The 18,792-nt window shown below is 47.3% G+C and overlaps 1 protein-coding gene and 3 gene segments (V, D, J or C); all 4 read left to right on the top strand.

Annotated features, from left to right (window-relative positions):
- The window catches only part of LOC126951110 (probable non-functional T cell receptor beta variable 7-3), a 632,711-nt gene that overhangs the window by 146,570 nt on the left and 467,349 nt on the right, over positions 1 to 18,792 (top strand).
- Positions 1 to 18,792, top strand: part of LOC126951115 (T cell receptor beta variable 5-5-like) — a 66,502-nt gene that overhangs the window by 28,819 nt on the left and 18,891 nt on the right.
- LOC126951089 (T cell receptor beta variable 6-5-like) overlaps positions 1 to 18,792 on the top strand; it is an 88,740-nt gene that overhangs the window by 63,987 nt on the left and 5,961 nt on the right.
- The window catches only part of LOC126951109 (M1-specific T cell receptor beta chain-like), a 418,381-nt gene continuing 415,990 nt past the window's right edge, over positions 16,402 to 18,792 (top strand). Inside the window, 2 exon segments of the mRNA XM_050784984.1 lie at positions 16,402 to 16,465; positions 16,589 to 16,881. Of these exon segments, the coding sequence (XP_050640941.1) occupies positions 16,417 to 16,465; positions 16,589 to 16,881 (342 nt within the window). The 5' untranslated portion in view covers positions 16,402 to 16,416.

Below are 18,792 nucleotides of genomic sequence, written 5' to 3'. Positions count from 1 at the left end.
GTCAGGAAGTAGGCGATCCTGCAGGTCTTCTCGAACTCCGTGCACCTGAGCTAGTACCTCGGTGCAGTCGTGGAGTGGGGCGTCCAGGTCCGGGTTGGGCAGTAGTGAGGCAGTCTCTTACCCAGTGGCCAGCCTCCTTGCAGTAGGCACATTGGTCTTTTTTCAGATTATCATGCCTGGGGGGCCGCCTAGGTTGGGTGTACTCTGGCTGTAGATGTTCTTTCTGTACTACTGCTGCCAGGACCTTGGTCATTTTTTCAGTGGCCTTAAATTGCCTTTCTTCTGGAGTATCTCTGTTATTGTAAACCCGCTGGGCTATCTGAAGGAGGTCCTGAATCCGCTTTCCTTCCAAGTCTTCTAATTTTTGGAGTTTTCTTTTAATATCTGGGGCTGCCTGATTTACGAATGACATTACAACAGCTGTCTGACTTTCTGGAGCCTCTGGATCTATGGGGGTGTACTGTCTAAAAGTTTCTATTAATTTTTTAAGTAGGTGGCTGGGCTCTCTGTCATTTCTTGCCGAATAGAATATATTTTAGCCAAATTAGTGGGCTTGCAAGCAGCTGCCCGGAGACCTGCCATTAGAGTCTGGCGATAAAGGTGTAGCCGTCCCCTACCTTCTGCCGTGTTGTAGTCCTACGCCAGCCTGGTCAGAGGAAAGGTCGCGTTTATGAGGTCAGGGTTAGCAGTCGGTTGACCGTCGTCCCCCGGGACCAGCTTTCCAGCTTTTACCTGTATTCCCTCTCGCTCCTCCGTGGTAAACAAGATTCGGAGGAGCTGCTGACAATCATCTCAAATGGGCTGGTGGGTGAACATGACACTATCCAGTAAAGCCAGTAAATCTTTGGGGTTGTCTGAAAACCGAGCACTCTGAGTCTTCCAGTTATACAGATCACTGGTGGAGAATGGCCAGTACTGGAGCTTGGGGATTCCTGTGTCATCTGGGGGTTTTATTTCCCGAAGGGGTAAAGCCACCATGGAGTCAGGCGGCTCGGGGGGGGGGCTAGTCCGCGAAGTGCGCCCTCGCGTCCGCCCCCCCAGCCTTTTAAAGTTACTTTCCCTTTCAGCAAGCCCGCTTTCCCTCTATCTCTCTCTCTAATCTTTCCGTTTCTGTCTAAATCTTTGATTGACATACTTACAGGGTCTTTTCTTTAAGTTTCTATCTCATTCGCGCGCGCTTTCTCTCTCTCTGTCTCTCTGTCATCCCGTGTCCTTTCTCCTTTATACTCAGTCTCTTTCTCTGACTCTCCACGTCTGCCGTTTTCTCCCCTTTCTCTTTCCGATTTCCCTTCTCACTTTCTCCCTTTCCCGTCTCTATGGTCTCTCTCTCACTTATTTTCTCTTCTCCCCAGTCTCACTTTCTGTGTCTCTTTTTGTAAAGGAATGTGGGTTAGAATTAGGTTGTGGGTTGGAATCCCTGTAAAGGAAATCCGCGCTGGAAGCCGGGAGCCCGGGGACCGGGCCGCAGGCACGGCACCGGAAGCCAGGAGCCCGGGGACCGGGCCGGGAGCGCGGCGCCGGAAGCCGGGAGCCCGGGGACCGGGCCGGGAGCGCGGCGCCGGAAGCCGGGAGCCCTGGGACCGGGGCCGCGGGCGCGGCGCCAGAAGCGCGCGCCGGAAGCCGGGAGCCCGGGGACTGGGGCCACAAGCGCGGTGCCGGAAGCGCGCGCCGGAAGCCGGGAGCCCGGGGACCTGGCCGGGAGCGCGGCGCCGGAAGCCGGGAGCCCGGGGACCGGGCCGGGAGCGCGGCGCCGGAAGCCGGGAGCCCTGGGACGGGGCCGCGGGCGCGGCGCCAGAAGCGCGCGCCGGAAGCCGGGAGCCCGGGGACTGGGGCCACAAGCGCGGTGCCGGAAGCGCGCGCCGGAAGCCGGGAGCCCGGGGACCTGGCCGGGAGCGCGGCGCCGGAAGCCGGGAGCCCGGGGACCGGGCCGGGAGTGCGGCGCCGGAAGCCGGGAGCCCGGGGACCGGGCCGGGAGCGCGGCGCCGGAAGCCGGGAGCCCGGGGACCGGGGCCGCGAGCGCGTGCCGGAAGCCGGGAGCCCGGGGACCGGGCCGGGAGTGCGGCGCCGGAAGCCGGGAGCCCGGGGACCGGGGCAATTCAGACAGCAAGCGCGCACCCGGGGGCCGGGGCAATTCAGACAGCGAGCGCGCACCCGGGGACCGGGGCAATTCAGACAGCGAGCGCGCACCCGGGGACCGGGGTCAGATTCAGACAGCGAGCGCGCACCCGGGGACCGGGGTCAGATTCAGACAGCGAGCGCGCACCCGGGGACCGGGGTCAGATTCAGACAGCGAGCGCGCACCCGGGGACCGGGGTCAGATTCAGACTGCGAGCGCGCACCCGGGGACCGGGGTCAGATTCAGACTGCGAGCGCGCACCCGGGGACCGGGGTCAGATTCAGACAGCGAGCGCGCACCCGGGGACCGGGGTCAGATTCAGACTGCGAGCGCGCACCCGGGGACCGGGGTCAGATTCAGACTGCGAGCGCGCACCCGGGGACCGGGGTCAGATTCAGACTGCGAGCGCGCACCCGGGGACCGGGGTCAGATTCAGACTGCGAGCGCGCACCCGGGGACCGGGGTCAGATTCAGACTGCGAGCGCGCACCCGGGGACCGGGGTCAGATTCAGACTGCGAGCGCGCACCCGGGGACCGGGGTCAGATTCAGACTGCGAGCGCGCACCCGGGGACCGGGGTCAGATTCAGACTGCGAGCGCGCACCCGGGGACCGGGGTCAGATTCAGCTGTTGCCCGGATCGCGAACCCGCTCCGGCAACTCAGATCGCAATTTAAATCAGAAGAGAGCCAGGGGACGTCTCCCACCGGTCTCCACTGGCCGTCCTATAGCGCGTCCGCCAGGACTGTGCCAGCCTCAGTTTCAGACCTCGCGAGTCAGAGATTCAGATTCAGAACAGACACACAGACACAGACAGACAAACGGAGACGAGCCAGCTCACCTATCAGTAGATCGATCCTAGCAGATCCGTTGACCAGGGGTCTGGTGGGCTTGGGGAATCCCGGACGGGCCCCCAGATGTTATGCCCAGACTGTTTGTTCCCCAAAGAAGACCACCAGAGTCCAGAGTCAAAGCCAAGCGGCAAGGATCTTTACTACAAGTTCGAACTTGGTCCCTCCTTTACACAGTATACAAGAGGGCCCCGAACAATGCGGGCGTTTGCTTTTTATAGCCCGAAAGTTGTAGGGGAACAAAGAAATTCTTTTGGCTCCTGCGCTTTCAGTAACCTTGAACGGCTGTCTCCTTATCGGAGACTTTCCAGGTGGTGTTTGTACTGGGCTCAGGGAGTTTGAGAGATATATGGTGGTGGGATGGGAGGATGGGATGTGTTTGTGCTAGGCTCAGGGAGTTTTGAGCCCGGGGCTGAGGAATGTGCCCAGCTCCTTTCAAAGAGATTCCATTTTGTTCTGCATTTGAGATGCTGTTAATCTGTAACCCTACCCCCAACCTTGTCCTTGCAAGAGACATGTACTGTGGTGACTCAAGGTTTAATGGATTTGGGGCTATGCAGGGTGTGCTTTGGTAAACAAGTGCCTGAAGGCAGTATGCTTGTGAAAAGTCATCACCATTCTCTTAAGTACCCAGGGACACATACACTGTGGAAGGTCACAGGGACCTCTGCCTAGGAAAGCTAGGTATTGTCCAAGGTTTCTCCCCACGCGACACTCTGAAACATGGCCTCATGGGAAGGGAAAGACCTGATCGTCCCCCAGCCTGACACCTGTGAAGGGTCTGTGCTGAGGAGGATTAATATAAGAGCCTTTGTTTCTTCAAGCTCATTTGTCAGTTGAGATAGAGAAAAGCATCTGTCTCCTGCCCGTCCCTGGGCAATGGAACATCTTGGTGTAAAACCCGATTGTATGTTCTATTTACTGAGATGGGAGAAAACCGCCTTAGGACTGAAGGTGGGACGTGCTAGCTGCAATGCTGCTCTTTATGCACTAAAAACGTTTATGGAGATGCTTGCATATGCATATCAAGGTACAGCACTTTTCTTAAACGTATTCATGTCACAGAGATCTTTATTCATATGTCTTACTGCTGACCTTCTCTCTACTATGATCCTATTATCCTGCCACTTCCCTTTTCTAAGATGGTAAAGATAATGATCAATAAATACTGAGGGAACTCAGAGACTGGGTGCCAGTGTGGGTCCTCTGTATGCTGAGTGCCGGTCCCCTGGGCCCACTTTTTCTTTCTCTATACTTTGTCTCTGTGTCTCATTTCTTTTCTCAAGTCTCTCCTTCCACCTAACGAGAAACACCCACAGGTGTGGAGGGGCAGGCCACCCCTTCATGCTCTGGTCTCCCTTTGAGCTCTGCAGTATGAGAAATGTGTTTCATGAATTTGTAGCTGAGCAGCTCAAAGATTTGATGCCAAACCCAAAGTGAAATCCTCAGATCTGCAGAAATTGCCCTGCATTTCTGTGAAGATGGAAAGAATACTGTGTGGTAGTGTTGGAACCGAACTGTCGATTCCCTCCTGGGCAGGGGTCGCCGCGAAGGATCACCGACACGAGATTCACAGCAGAGAGTTATTTATTACTAGCGCGCTAGGGTCCCAAGCTCTAAGTTGGCCCTGGGACCCTGAGTGCTTGTTACAGGTTGTTTATATAGGCAAACACAAGTTCAAACACAGCTTAGGGCGCGAAATTCAAACAAAGCTTTAGGCGCGTGGTAATTGGGTCTGTCTATGGCCTGAGCAAGGTATCTTGTTCCGATTGGTTGGGGCGGGACCTTAGGAGGTTCTTTCCTGGAATTGCTGATTCCAGGAACATCGGGGACATTGAGTCAGGGTGGGACCCCATGAGGCTATCAGGGTGGGACCCCATGAGGCTATTTCCCGGAATTGTCTTTTTGTTTGGGTTCTGGGAACATCGGGGGGCTATCCGTGGCCATCTGGGGTTTAAGTTTCATGATGGCCAAGCTTTCTAAATTTTATGAGGCTTAGGAATTATGAGGCCTAGTTTCAGTAGAGATGCCTTCTCTCCATGTAGAGACCTGGCACCCAAACAGGACAGAGCAGAGAGGGCCAAAGAGCCCAAAACATGTCTCAGATGATGAAAGACATTTTCACAGGACAATCCTGCTGATGACATTTGGTCCTTCATATTACACACTTAACTACCCTTCTCCCCAGATCAGCCGAGTACGCAGGATATCACACATCCCAGCATCTTCTAACAAGGAAAAATCTTCACGTAACAGCCTCCTTCCTGAACCATATTGACTAGCCTTGGAAACTTAGCCTTTCCAGAAAAAAGCTCTGTCTTCTCCTGGCCCAGTCTAGCCCAGTAGGCTTAATTGACGATTTATGTCACCTTTTAATTTACTCAGAGAAGAACATATGATTTCAGAGTAAGGGATATTCATTTTACTTTGTATAAGTTGGACCTAAACAGTAAACTGAGTACTTTTCTTCCATCAGTGTCTTAAATTGGACAATGGTAAAACAAATCTTTGATGCTAGAAATTTAGGCCCTAGTATTTTTCATATTGAAGTTGCCAGTGTCCTGGGCGCAGAATAGATGGGCGTTAATAAGTCACACTATGCCAGAGATGGTTTTCTATGGGTTTATAGACTAGTATTCTCCCATTGAGGAAGCATAAGAGCGTTTGCTTCTTCAAGCTCATTTGTCAGTTTGTATGGGAATTTCCAGTTTGAAATAAGTTATGCTTTTAAATTTGAAAGAGTGTGAAGTCAGGCCGGGTGCGGTGGCTCATGCCTGTAATCCCAGCACTTTGGGAGGCCGAGGCAGGCTGATCACAAGGTCCACCTGGCCAATATGGTGAAACCCTGTCTCTACTAAAAATACAAAAAAATTAGCCAGGCGTGGTGGCAGCACCTGTAGTCCCAGCTACTTGGGAGGCTGAGCCAGGAGAATTGCTTGAACCTGGGAGGTGGAGGTTAACATGAACCAAGATTACGACAGTGCACTCCAACCTGGACAACATAACAAGATTCTGTCTAAAAAAAAAAAAAAAAAAAAAAGAAAGAGTCTGAAGTCTGCAAATATAATATAATTCCAATATCTCCAATATCTAAGTTATTTTTTGACGTTTTGGATTTCAGAAAAAAAAGGAAAGAAGTAGGGATATCCATAGGTTTGGCCATTTTTATATTTAAGATCTATGTGTATATATGTGTGTATGTATATATATGTGCACACACATACATACAAATGTATACACACACAGAGATGCGTGTGTGTGTGTGTGTTTGTGTGTGTATATATATATGTAATATCCCTTGGAAGAAAATGTCATGATGACTACATGGCTTAATGGGATTTATTTATGAAGAGAGTTTTTCTAAAAAGAATCAGAAAATTTGAATTCTATTCTAAATCTTTACTTGGGACTTCCCAGAGAGCATTTCTGACCCTACCAACCTACATTGTGGGTGTATTTGGCAGCCCGGAGTGCAGCAGACAGTTCTTGGGCCCGTACCTTTGCGAGTTAACCTGGAGATGCCTGTAACCATGACAGACTCTTGGTGTTGTTCACTCTCAGTCCGGTCCTCTCTGGAATGCCACAGACGACCATCAAACAAACAGATTCCCAGTAAGAAGAATATTAGGACATAGCCATGAGGAAACATGAACACAAACAACAAATGTTTGAAGTGCAAACCTGAAGACTGTAAATTTTGGCATTATAAGATATGAAAGTTTGGAGAGCTACATTTAAATGAACACGAGGGGAAACTGAAACAAGAAAAAAGAGAATGTCTGAAACCATCAAGTAACTTTCATAAAAATTGTCAAATAATATATCTAGAAATGCCTCATACAATCACTGAAAACAAAATGGAAAGTCAAACAGTTGATCAGCTCCTCCTAAAGAGATTTTTAGTGATGTCAAAGATGGATCTGCAGGAGTGATCTGGAATGCAGCATGGAAAATTAAAAGTGAAATATGAAAGACAATAAGAACAGGGAAGAAAAAAATGGATATTTCCCATATATTAGAATATGCATATTTTTCATTATTTCCCATTTTGAATTGCATATGATTGCAGTTCCAAACAGATAAAATAGGTGGAATGTTATGAGGTGAGATTTATGAGATGTTAGCTGACAATTCTTTAGAGGTGTTTAAGGACCCAAATTCAGAGTTTCCAGAATCAAAATGAATCTCAAGTAAGACAAATAGTCAAGTCATAGGGAAATTGTAGAACATGAGATACAAAGGGAAGACTTTGAAAGCAATCAGAAAGAAAAGAGAAATACCTCCCATAAGAATAGATGGAGAACAAGAGTAAGTCAAGATAGTGGTTAAAAATAACAATTAGCTCAATTGTCATTCTCCTTCCTTTAAGGTAACATTGATTGAAAATACTTATTTAAGTGGAATATGAAAAAAGACTGCTGTGAGTTTCTATCAAGGTACCTTTTCTGAATTACAGTTAACAAAGGTGGGAAGTGATCCCAGAAGAAAGGCATGAGGGCAGTTCTTGAGGGAACCCATGCGATGGAACAGTCCCGTTGGGCACGTGTGACTGGAGGAATGAGGGAGGCTGGGTCATGAATGTGGATGGCACAGGAGACCTTGACTTGCAGGAAAGACAATGAGCTCACCCCTTTGTGCCCTATGTTAGGGGATGCTGTTGGTGCATCCTACGGGACGTGCCCAGCAGACAGAAGAGCAGCTGTGGGATGAGAAGATGAACTCAGAGATGCAGTGTGAGGCCTCTGGGTCCAGACAGCTCTGGAGGCCAAAGCGATGAGCCATGCATTGATGTTAAAATGGAGCTTATAAATATTTGAAGCCTCACCCAAGTGTGTTTTAATATAAATGCTGTGACCCTGATGTCCTGGGGATTGAGAGAGGAAGTGATGTCACTGTGGGAACTGCCCTGTGGGGACAAGGACGTCCGTCATCCTCTGCTCCTGCTCACAGTGACACTGATCTGGTAACGCCCCCGTCCTGGCCTGACCCTGCCATGGGCACCAGGCTCCTCTGCTGGGTGGTCCTGGGTTTCCTAGGGACAGGTGAGTCCTCAGAACACCAAGTAGTTTCATTTATTTTCTGTGTGTAGGCGTGTGTGTGTGTGTGTGTGTGTGTGTGTGTGTGTGATGACTACAAATGTTTTCCTTATTCTGTTGCCAAATTCTAGTTCCACAGATCACACAGGTGCTGGAGTCTCACAGTTCCCAAGATACAGAGTCACAAAGAGGGGACAGGATGTAACTCTCAGGTGTGATCCAATTTCGGGTCATGAGTACCTTTACTGGTACCAACAGGCCCCGGGGCAGGGCCCAGAGTTTCTGACTTACTTCCAGAATGATGCTCAACCAGACAAATCAGGGCTGCCCAATGATCGCTTCTCTGCAGAGAGGACTGAGGGATCCGTCTCCACTCTGAAGATCCAGCGCACAGAGCAGGGGGACTCAGCCGTGTATCTCTGTGCCAGCAGCTTAGCCACAGCGTGGCACAGTCACCTCCTTCCTGTTCACAAACCTCGTCCTTCTCTCTCCTTGCAGCTACTAGAGACCCTTAGTAGAGGCCTCTCTTTCATCCTCACATTTCATGGGAAAGGAGTAGATTTGGACATCGGCTGTCCTTTGGGTAGAAAGAGACCACAGATTCATTCTTGAAACACAGTGACTGCAAATGTAGGTGGTGAAAACAATCACAGCCCGCTGCACTCTAGGAGTCCTTGGAGCCAGCTCACTTCTTCAAGTAAACAGTGGGTGTCTTAGCCTCGGCCTTCAGGGCAGACGTACAGCTTCTAAGGGTATTGGAGGCTGCTGTGTTACCCACATACATGAGGTTGACAAGGGCAGAAAACATGCCTCTTCTTCATATGTTGGGACATCTGGCATTTGGAAGGTCTGAGGCTGCATCCCCAGGAAGATCTTTCTTCTGAAGCCTCTTCTATCCCTGTCACCTTGGAAGTTTCTGCAACAAAATATCAAACATCTCTTCCTATTTGAAGTAAAGGTCTTTGCAACTTTTGTGATCCTTACTTGATAAATACAATCATGATAACAATATGACTTCATTTCTTCTGCCTACTTTAAGCCACCTGTATCCTTTATTTTGTTTCCATTTGCCATTGCTGCTGTCCTGATAGACAGAAGCATGCATTCACCACTGCTGCTGGTTCACCTTGACTCGCTCAGGAAATCTAGTTTCTAGACTCTGAGTATTTTCACTGCTGTCCAACTCACTTGATTTGAAATAATTTTCCTGAGGACTTTAACTCAATAAGTGTTTTATTTATAATATTGATCCTATTCCTTTTTATTTTATTTATCATATTATAAATTGTTATATAGTACTTGTTATAAATAGAAGTACAATGATTATATTGCCATAGAATCTTCCACCTGTCTGTGGGTGATGCTGCAGTTTGTATCTATGAAATCGAATGCACTGGTCAGAGCTGATGTGATTACGGATCATGGATTCCTGAGAGTCCTCGACATCAGACCACTTCTCCAAGTGTGGGACTCAGTGTCCCAGATGCAGCCATGAAAGAGGGGCCCTGAGACTTTCATATCTAGGTAGGGCATCGTAGTCCTTCCAAATTCGCTGACCAGAAATTGTGGTGGTACAGACACCAAATTTCTTTCCCCAAAGAATGATGGTCTCCGGGAGGGAGTTTCTCTGGACCCATCTTTATTGTGCCATCATGAAATCCCTCCTTGCTCAGGTGCCCTGTCTCTTCTGGGACTGAGTAAGGCCAGGGCACAGATTGGAATTCCCTGTCTTCCTAGACCTTTTCTCTAACTGCTGCCACCTTCCTCCATGTGACTCCTGAGACACCTGGTCCTAACAGTGGACAAGCTCTGACACTAAGGCTGAACAGAACACCGTCCACAGTTCTAAACGGTGCTGCAAGAACATGTTACAAAAGCAAGCAGGGCTTCCAATTTATACTGAGAATGAATATGCAAGAGGAGCAAGGAGCAGACGTTACTAATGAACAAATAGGAAGGAATAGGGTTTCTACTCTAAAGGAATCATTCTGTTGTCTTAAGGTAAGTAGGAGAAACATTTCATTGCAATTACTTCAAGTAAAAGGCAAGCCGCTGCCAACCAACCAGCACAATTCTTTGCTCTGTGATCTTGGCTGCTTCAGAGGACTCAGAGACCATTTCTCTGCACAAACGTCCCTTTGTCCATTCCAAGACCCAGGATCACACACTCTGATCCTATCATGAAAATAATCAGGTGTGCTATAGTTGCTGTGGCCTCATTTTTAGTGTGTTGAGTAGGAAGCATTGAAGAACTTTGAAAGCTTTGCTCTTGAGTCTAGGGATGTGCTGGAGTCAACTTGTATGACTCAGAAGAACCAAATAGGCATAACTGTCACAGCTCCCTATTCAGTGAAGCCATGCTGGGAGATTGAAGTCTGCAATGGTGGGGATGCTGGGACAACCACAATGAGGAAATGCTACCAGCCATGCCCCCACCTTCACAGACACCCAGTTTAGCAGCACATCACTGGAGTATTTTCTGATGTCCCTGTTATGCCATGTCTTGTGGGGCCAAAAGGGCACTGAATTCACCTCCCCTCTACTCTTGTTCTTAGAAGCCATCATCTAAGTGCTCCTCAATTTTTCCTATTTCTATTCAACTCCCAAATTCTCTTGCTCTTTAGCTCTGTGTTTCCTACAAGCATGCCAGTCTGGAACATGGCATGTATTTCTAATGTAATTAATGGTATCACTGAACCAGTTCATTATTCACAAATTATCTTTCCTCACATGGAATATTCAGATGCTGGAGTCATTGGGAACAGAGAAGGCCAAGTAGCAACTCTAGGTTATGAACCACGTACAGCCCCGCTATTCTTCTGTGGCAATGAGAGGCATTATAATAAGGACTATTTTGCTTTGGAAACTAAGCAGGTCCACACCAGTTAGGAATGACTCTGCTTTTACTTTAGGCTGAGAGATCAGAAGGATCACAACATAACTATTCTCCTCTCGAAGACTAAGTATGGCCACTCTCCATCTCAGTCCCTGGAAGTTGTCCAGAGCTCCCTGAGAATCCCTGCTCTGGGGGCAGAGTCACCAAGGTTCATCCTCGCCAGCTCCCCACAGACTCCAGCAGGGCTTTCCTGCCAGGTGCAGGGCACAGGAATGGCTCTGCCTGTCTCTTAGTTAGAAGGAGACCGTAAAATAATGTTTGTATAAGAGGGACTGGAATTCTGGGTCTCCTTTAAAATATTTGACAAAATTTTCTTTGTTGTTTTATTTTGCCATCTCACCAATGAGGAGAGCAATCCCTTGGTAGTTATATTGTTTTTGGCACTTGGAAAGATTTTTGTGGTTAAGTCACGTTAAGAAATTGTGCATTTTTTTTCCTGTTCACCTATAACCCAAGGCAGTGAAAAAACCAGCAAGAATTTTGAAGGCAGTCACTTCTGCATCCTATGATAAAGGTGTTACGTTTCTTTGCCCACAGCTAACTTTCAGTCTAGTGGAAATGAAAAGGCACAGTTAGGAGGCATGTGAGCATGCCATGAGAGAGGTCGATACAATTAAGAAGTCTGTGCCAATCTCTAATACTGTGGGATTGAAGGGGAGGGAGAGATGACCTCTCCTTCAGACCGTGCTGAACAAGGAGGGAGAGGGAGTTCACCCATGGGAAGCTGAGGAGGAGCAAATCCCAGGGGCATCTAACTCAGGGTGCAGCAGCAAAGCCTTGGAAAGGAAAATGGCCCAGTTCAACTGTCACAGGAGACAGGAGAAAGCAAAGTCATGTCATCCACAGTCCCCTGGCTGATTTGCTTCCTTATTACACTATTTTGCACCAGCGTGTCCTTGTCTCCCACTGCTCCTCTGCCTCGGCCAGAATCATCTTTTCCTTGTTTTTTTGCTCAGATTAGTAGATGCGCATTGTACAAGCTGATCAGTTCCTGTAGCAACCCCTTTGCTAATCTTGGTTATATCCATCTTTATTTTCTGCATTACGTACTGCTCCTGCCACCATTGCTTATTGCCTTGTAGGAAGCCTCTTTTTATATAATTCAATTTTACTTTTTATTAAGAAACATTTGACTTCACCTTTTGGTGATCTATGCTTTTGGGGTAACATTGTCATTTTTGGAGGACATTTTTGTTTATTTTTAGTGATTCAGATGAAATAATCTCTTTATACTTCAACGTCTGTGTTTTCTTCCTATTTTAAGCCAAATATTATTTCCTTTCATTCCTCTTTCTTTAGATGGTAGTATTAAGGGAGAAAAAGTCTATAACTGGAGCTATATGATAAGTGTTATTCAGAATGAGGTGAGATATTAAGCTTGGTAACTCAAAACAATAGTCTGGGTTAGAACTAATGTTGGAATTAGGGTTTAGGGAAGCCGCTCATAAAACCTGCTGGATGGAACTTCTGGAATATTCTCCCAGCTCACTCTGCAGACACTTCCCAGCATTCCTTGGGCCATTGAGAAGAAATAATGATGAAACTTCACTTACTGGCCACAAGATGGCACTGTGGTCCACTGGGATCTAAAGGGCCCTGGGGAGCCCGGGAGAGCGCTTAAGAGGGAAAGGGTTAAGAAAAATTAGGGCTTGGATCCCATGTTATGCAGATGTTGCAGCAGTTTTCAGTTATTGCTAGGCTAGGCTACCTACAGCTATGCAAGACTGGGGAAGTCCCTCTAATCTTTAATGAGATCTACAGTTGAGGAATTTTGGCCTGGTAGCCTTGATGCAGGTGCAGAGGAGCAACTGCCTCAGCAGAATAGGGAAAAGCGAGGGTGGGCTGTACCCTGAGCCCAGTGCGTCTCTGCTGCACCTTATCTTCCCTGCAGGTCTGGCCCCGCAACAGCTTTAACCTGCTTGAGTGATCTGGGATTCTGCGAGTTTATAAGTCATACTGATAACATCACCTTGGCTGAGATTCCACTGGACACCAGGCACGTGTTCTCTGCAGAAAAAAAAATATTGAGAACAAGTTTTAAAACACCTAAGTAAACAAACTACTGAAAGGCAATGTTAGTAGATGCACCAAACCGTTAGTAGATGCACCAAACCGTGCTGTTAGACGTGAAGATAATCTACTAGTAAAATTATCGCACAGAGACTATAAATTAAGTCTCTAGTAAGTATTTGTGGGCATAGAACAGTGTTTGAGTCCTCTCAGTGTAGATTAAGGAATGAATTCAGCTATTATCTTGACTTTGGCTTGGATGAAAATCCATGAACTCCTCAACTGATTTTCTTGTAATATAGTACAGAATAATACTGAGCAAACATTTTATTTTTCTCCAGCCTGTATCCCTCCTTGGCACTAACAGGTAAAGCGGACACCTAGAGGCAAGGTTTCTTTAGCTGGGATCCATTAACTGCGGGACTGTGAGGTCCATAGCTGGACTTTACAGGGAGTGCAAACCCCACGTGCAGGGATCCCCACATGTCTGTGTTGTGCCCAACTCCCCTCTGTGAGGCCGCCAAAGAGGGAGGCCCGGGTCACCCAGGACCCCACTCACAAAGCGGGGAACAGGCCTCTTGCTTGGCAAAAAAAAAATCAATTCACCAACTGGCCCATCTATTGAAAGCCAAAATGAAAGGGAAGTCTCAGTTGTGAGAGTGATGAATGCCCAGTTTCCCAAGTTATGAAATGTATAGCAGCTCTTGGTTCTCAGAATGATTTCAATAGCATATAAAGATATTGTAAAACGCTTTTGTTTGTCTATAACTTTCCTTGATATTGATCCCCAGTTGTTTTTCAGCCCACGCATCAGTTGAGCTTATTTTGATGCCAAATTTCAGTGTTGCCACTTCAGTCAACGAGCACTTCTCATATTCTCCATAATTTACACAGGTATGTGTGTTCCTGTCTTTTCTTGTTTTTGTGTGATTCATTTTTAAATTGGGCTGTACAGAATACAAGCATACATTTGTAAATGACTCCCATATTTTATGCAATTTAGCTGTTTACTTTTTAGTAATAATTTTATTTAAGGTATAATTAATAGAGAGTAAAACAGAAATATTAATACAAGGACATCCTGGTACATTTTGACAAAACATGTGCCAGTGCACAGCAACTGAAATGATTATAAAATAAATTCCGTCATGCAGGAAAGGGAGGTCATGCTCCTTTCCAATCAATTTCTCTCCCAGAGATAAAAACTTACCTTATTTATTTATTTATTTATTTTGAGACAGAGTCTCAGTCTGTCACCCAGGCTGGAGTGCAGTGGTGTGATCTCAGCTCACTGCAAGCTCTGCCTCCCAGGTTCATGCCATTCTCCTGCCTCAGCCTCCAGAGTAGCTGGGACTACAGGCGTCCGCCACCACGCCCAGCTAATTTTTGTATTTTTAGTAGAGACGGGGTTTCACCGTGTTAGCCAGGATGGTCTCAATCTCCAGACCTCATGATCCACCTGCCTCAGCCTCCCAAAGTTCTGGGATTACAGGCATGAGCCACAGCACCTGGCCAAAACTTTTCGTATTTTTATCACCATTGACTAGCTTGGTCTATTCCTAAACTCCATATAAATGGAATCATATAACATTTTTATTGAGTTATTTTCCTCCAAAGTTAGTATTTCTGAAGTGTATTCATATTGTTGTATCAGTAGGTCATTTTTTCTTATGACTAATTTTCCATGGCATAAAAATACAACAACTTGTTGATCCATGCTCCTGTTGATGGATATCCATGTTACTCCCGTCTTCAACTATTACGAATAAAGTTGTTGTGAATATTCTTGTGGAATTATTTCTTGTGGATCTACGCATTCTTTTTTTAAAATTTTCTTTTAGGTGTAGATTAAGAGTGGAAATACTGACTCACAGTGTAGATGTGTGTGCAATGCTTGCCTGTCCCCACAAAAGCTCATGTTGAAATTTGTCAATGTAATGGTATTGGGAGGTGGGACAGTTATGACAAGGTCATGAGGGATCTGCCCTCAGAAAGAGATCAGTGCCCTTACTGTGGGAGCGAATTCGTGGTCTTGGGAATGGTCTTCTGATAAAAAGGATGAATTCAGTCATTTCCTCTGACTTCGGTGCTTGCTTCCCCTTCCTTCTGCCTTGGATAACAGCAGGAGGCCCTCATCAGTTATGACCCTTTGATCTTGGACTTCCCAGTCTCCAGATCTATAAGCCAAATAAATCTCTTGTCCTTATAAATTACCCAGTCTGTGGAATTTCTCTATAGCAGTAGGAAAGAGATTGAAAGAAAACATGGTACTGAGAGTGATGCTGTTGCTATAACAAGTACCTGAAATTGTAGAAGCAGCTTTGGTTAATGGCAAGTGGGTAATGGATAGAGGTTGGAAGAATTTGGAGAAGCAGACTAGAAAAGACTTGATTGCCGAACCAGAGCATTAAGGATAATTCTGGTGAAGGCTCAGGGGGAAATGAGGAACAAAGTATCAGAAATTGAAGTAAATGTTATCCTTGTTGTAAGTAGCAAAAACCTTGGCAAAATTGTGTCCTGTTCTAGGACTTTATGGAATAAAATAATTATGAGCCATTAGCTAGGATATCTGCTGCAAGAAATATCTAAGCGGCTAAGCATTCAGGCTACTGTGTGACTACTTTCAGGCACCAGGAATTTTAACCCAGCTAGAAAGGAGCCAAGGGAATAGATTTTGCAAAGCAGCACACATGGCAACACTACCTCCCTCTGCTGTCCTGTCTCCCATAAGCCGAACTCACTCTGGAGTTAGAGAAAAGAGGAGCCAGTTAACACGATACACTGGGGTCAGCTTCTGAAGGCACGGTGGATCTGGAGGTAATAACATAAACTGTCCAGAGCACTACATATAGGATGGCCTTGAGGATGCTGAGTCCAAAGCTGGGTAGGTCTGTGCTGTGAGCTGATGAGGCCCTAGAATTATTTCTGGGGAATCTGTACTCTTGATAATTTATAGACAACCCAGGTCTGCTTTGCATCTGATCAGATGGACTAAATCTTGGGGACTCTGCACCGCTGGTCACTCAGGAAAGGGGCTGGGAATGTTGCCTGGGACAGGAAAATATGATAAGAAACATTGGTGTGAATCTAGCATCAGAGAGATGATGTGAGGACAGTCAGGAAGAGCTGGAACCTGAGGTTTAATCACAGGCTACTCACCCTTCGCTAATGGGCAGGTGTGTGAGCTCCAGCATGGAGCACTGCAGTACTAGGTGGAGGAGGGTGAGAGGGCAATGGGGCAGCCTCTGAGCTGGGGCAGTGTAGACAGAGGAGCAACTGTGTCACCACAGAAGCTTCTGCCTTCACCCATCCCTCCAGTTCTGCAGGACAGGTAGAGTCCAGGGTCTGTGTAGCACTAGACCTAAGGAAGCCTGCATGGGGAGGACACAGGACAGTGACATCACAGGATGCCCCTCCCATCAGGAAAATTAAGGCCCAGAACTCACTCAGCTCTTCCCCAGGAGGACCAAGCCCTGCATCAGGTGCAGTGCTGCCTGCCCCACTGTGCCATGGGCCCCGGGCTCCTCTGCTGGGCGCTGCTTTATCTCCTGGGAGCAGGTGAGTCCTGTGCACTGGACAGCAGCCCCATTCTCAGCTTTCCCACCCCTGTGTCCTCCACTTTACCTTGGGGAGGGCCTCCAGGCTGTCTCTTGGCTCATCCTCCATCTACTTTTCCCACAGGCCCAGTGGACACTGGAGTCACCCAAAGTCCCACACACCTGATCAAAACGAGAGGACAGCAAGTGATTCTGAGATGCTCTCCTATCTCTGGGCACAACACTGTGTCCTGGTACCAACAGGCCCTGGGTCAGGGGCCCCAATTTATCTTTGAGTATTATGAGAAGGAAGAGAGAGTCAGAGGCAACTTCCCTGGTTGATTCTCAGGTCGCCAGTTCCCTAATTATAGCTCTGAGCTGAATGTGAGCACCTTGTTGCTGGGGGACTCGGCCCTGTATCTCTGTGCCAGCAGCTTGGCACAGCCTGGTAGAGTCACTGACATTCTGTATGTAAACTTCCTGCCTTAGCTTTGACTTGAGAGCTACAGGCCCCACCCAGGTTTCACTCCTTCAAGGGAAGCTTTTAGTTGTTTGGAAGGCATGTCTTCTGTCCTACTGAGTGCAGAGCTCTCCCAACTAACAGCGTCCAGGTTTCCTGTATCCTGAGTGCGCCTGCTTCTCTGCTGCATCCTCTTGCAGCTTATCACTTCCTGGGTAACTTCAGAACAAGAGTGACTGCTGAGCCCTAGATGTGTGCTTGATTCTTTGTATTTGTTATGTAGCTTAAAGCTTTTCAACAGTCATGCACATCAAACATTCTTATTCTTCCTTTACAGATGGGAGGCTCAGGGACATTGAGTCATTTTCCCCAGTGTCTCCTGGCTTGTAAGGATCAGAAATAGGAAACAAACTAGTCCATACATTTTCCACCTATCCCTCTGCTCCATCATTACCTTCTGTTTCCTAGTCAGTAAGTCAGAGCCCTCACACTGCCCTCATGACCACCAGGGCCATAGTAGAGGCTCAGATGTCTTAAGGAGTCACTACTGAGGCCTCTTCATCAGCAACTTTGAGGAAGCTTAAATTTCACATTTAAAAAAATTCATTTATATGCATTCCCCATGTCTGTCCCCCGTCTGCAGCTTACATTTTCATTTTTATGGTGTTTTTTGATGCACAACAGTTTAATTTAATGCAACAAAATGAAAAACAATTTTGTTTGTGTGTAGACAAAAACTGCTGTCTCATAAAATGGCTAAACATATTTTTCTCAATTTATTCTACTAAAATTTAAGTTTGGATTTTCACCACTAAGAATAAATGCACCTGAAATAGATCTCATGTGAGAAACAAGATAGAGACCTAGGAATGGGAGGGAAGCATATATGTTCAGTGAAGAAGCAATAACCTGTTAAAAAGAGCCCTAAAGTGGACACCCTGAGCTGATGGTGGCGAGGGAGGTGGAGGGCAAATGATCATGACGCTTGTCAGTCTGTTGTCTTATAGAAGAAAGGCAGCCAGGAGCAGAGAACACATGGGTGAAGGTTTACGACTGGACTGTAGGTTGAAGGTTGTAGCAGGTAGAGGGAGGAAGAGCAGGCAGGGGGCAGAGTCACTGGCTGGCAGGGGCAGTGGCATCATCAGTTAACTCTACTGACATCCAGGATTTATGTTCCCAAAACACAACCTTAAAAACCTCCCCACAATTTCCCCATTTTTCTGTGACCTTGCTGTGACCACCAGACTCCTGAGTGGTGTGGCCTTTTGCCTCCTGGGGGCATGCGAGTCCCCTAAAGCCTTTTCCTTGGCTCACCACATCCTAGCCTAAGCCTTTACCTCAGGTCTACATTATTGGGTCCCTCCTTGGGCACTCAACTTCCTTCTATGATAGACTTCACAGAAGCTGTGACAACCAGATCCCAAAATACCAGAGAAGAAATGCAGGACATGAAGTGGCACAGAGATGCCTGAGACTGCCATCTATGACTACATGTGTAGGTGTTAATAGGCGCTGAAACTGGTATACAGCTGATCCATCCCAGCACTCACTATAGAGAAATCCCTGAGGGTCTGTGCCTTTCTCTCAAAGCCAAATACATGGCCTTGGTGTCAGACAGCCTCTCCCAGACCTCTGTGCCCTCTTGCACCAGAAGTCACCCCACAGCCACCTTCCTCTGCACACAAAGTTCAGTGGAAGATATAGGTGGCCTTGTCTTCACAAGACCATGATTCGGGCAGTGGATAATGTCCCATAGGAGTCTTCCTCAGTTGCTCTCAGAAAGGAAAGTTCATTTGAAATTGTATATTGCAGACAGTATTCACAACACAGGTACATTCTTTTCCTTGTCGGCCTTCACAACTCCATCTTTCCCACACCATGCTCATGTC

The sequence above is a fragment of the Macaca thibetana genome, chromosome 3, assembly GCF_024542745.1.
Source record: "Macaca thibetana thibetana isolate TM-01 chromosome 3, ASM2454274v1, whole genome shotgun sequence".
NCBI lineage: Eukaryota > Metazoa > Chordata > Mammalia > Primates > Cercopithecidae > Macaca > Macaca thibetana.
Note: the sequence above shows the minus strand (reverse complement) of the source record. Positions and strands in the feature narration are given on the sequence as shown.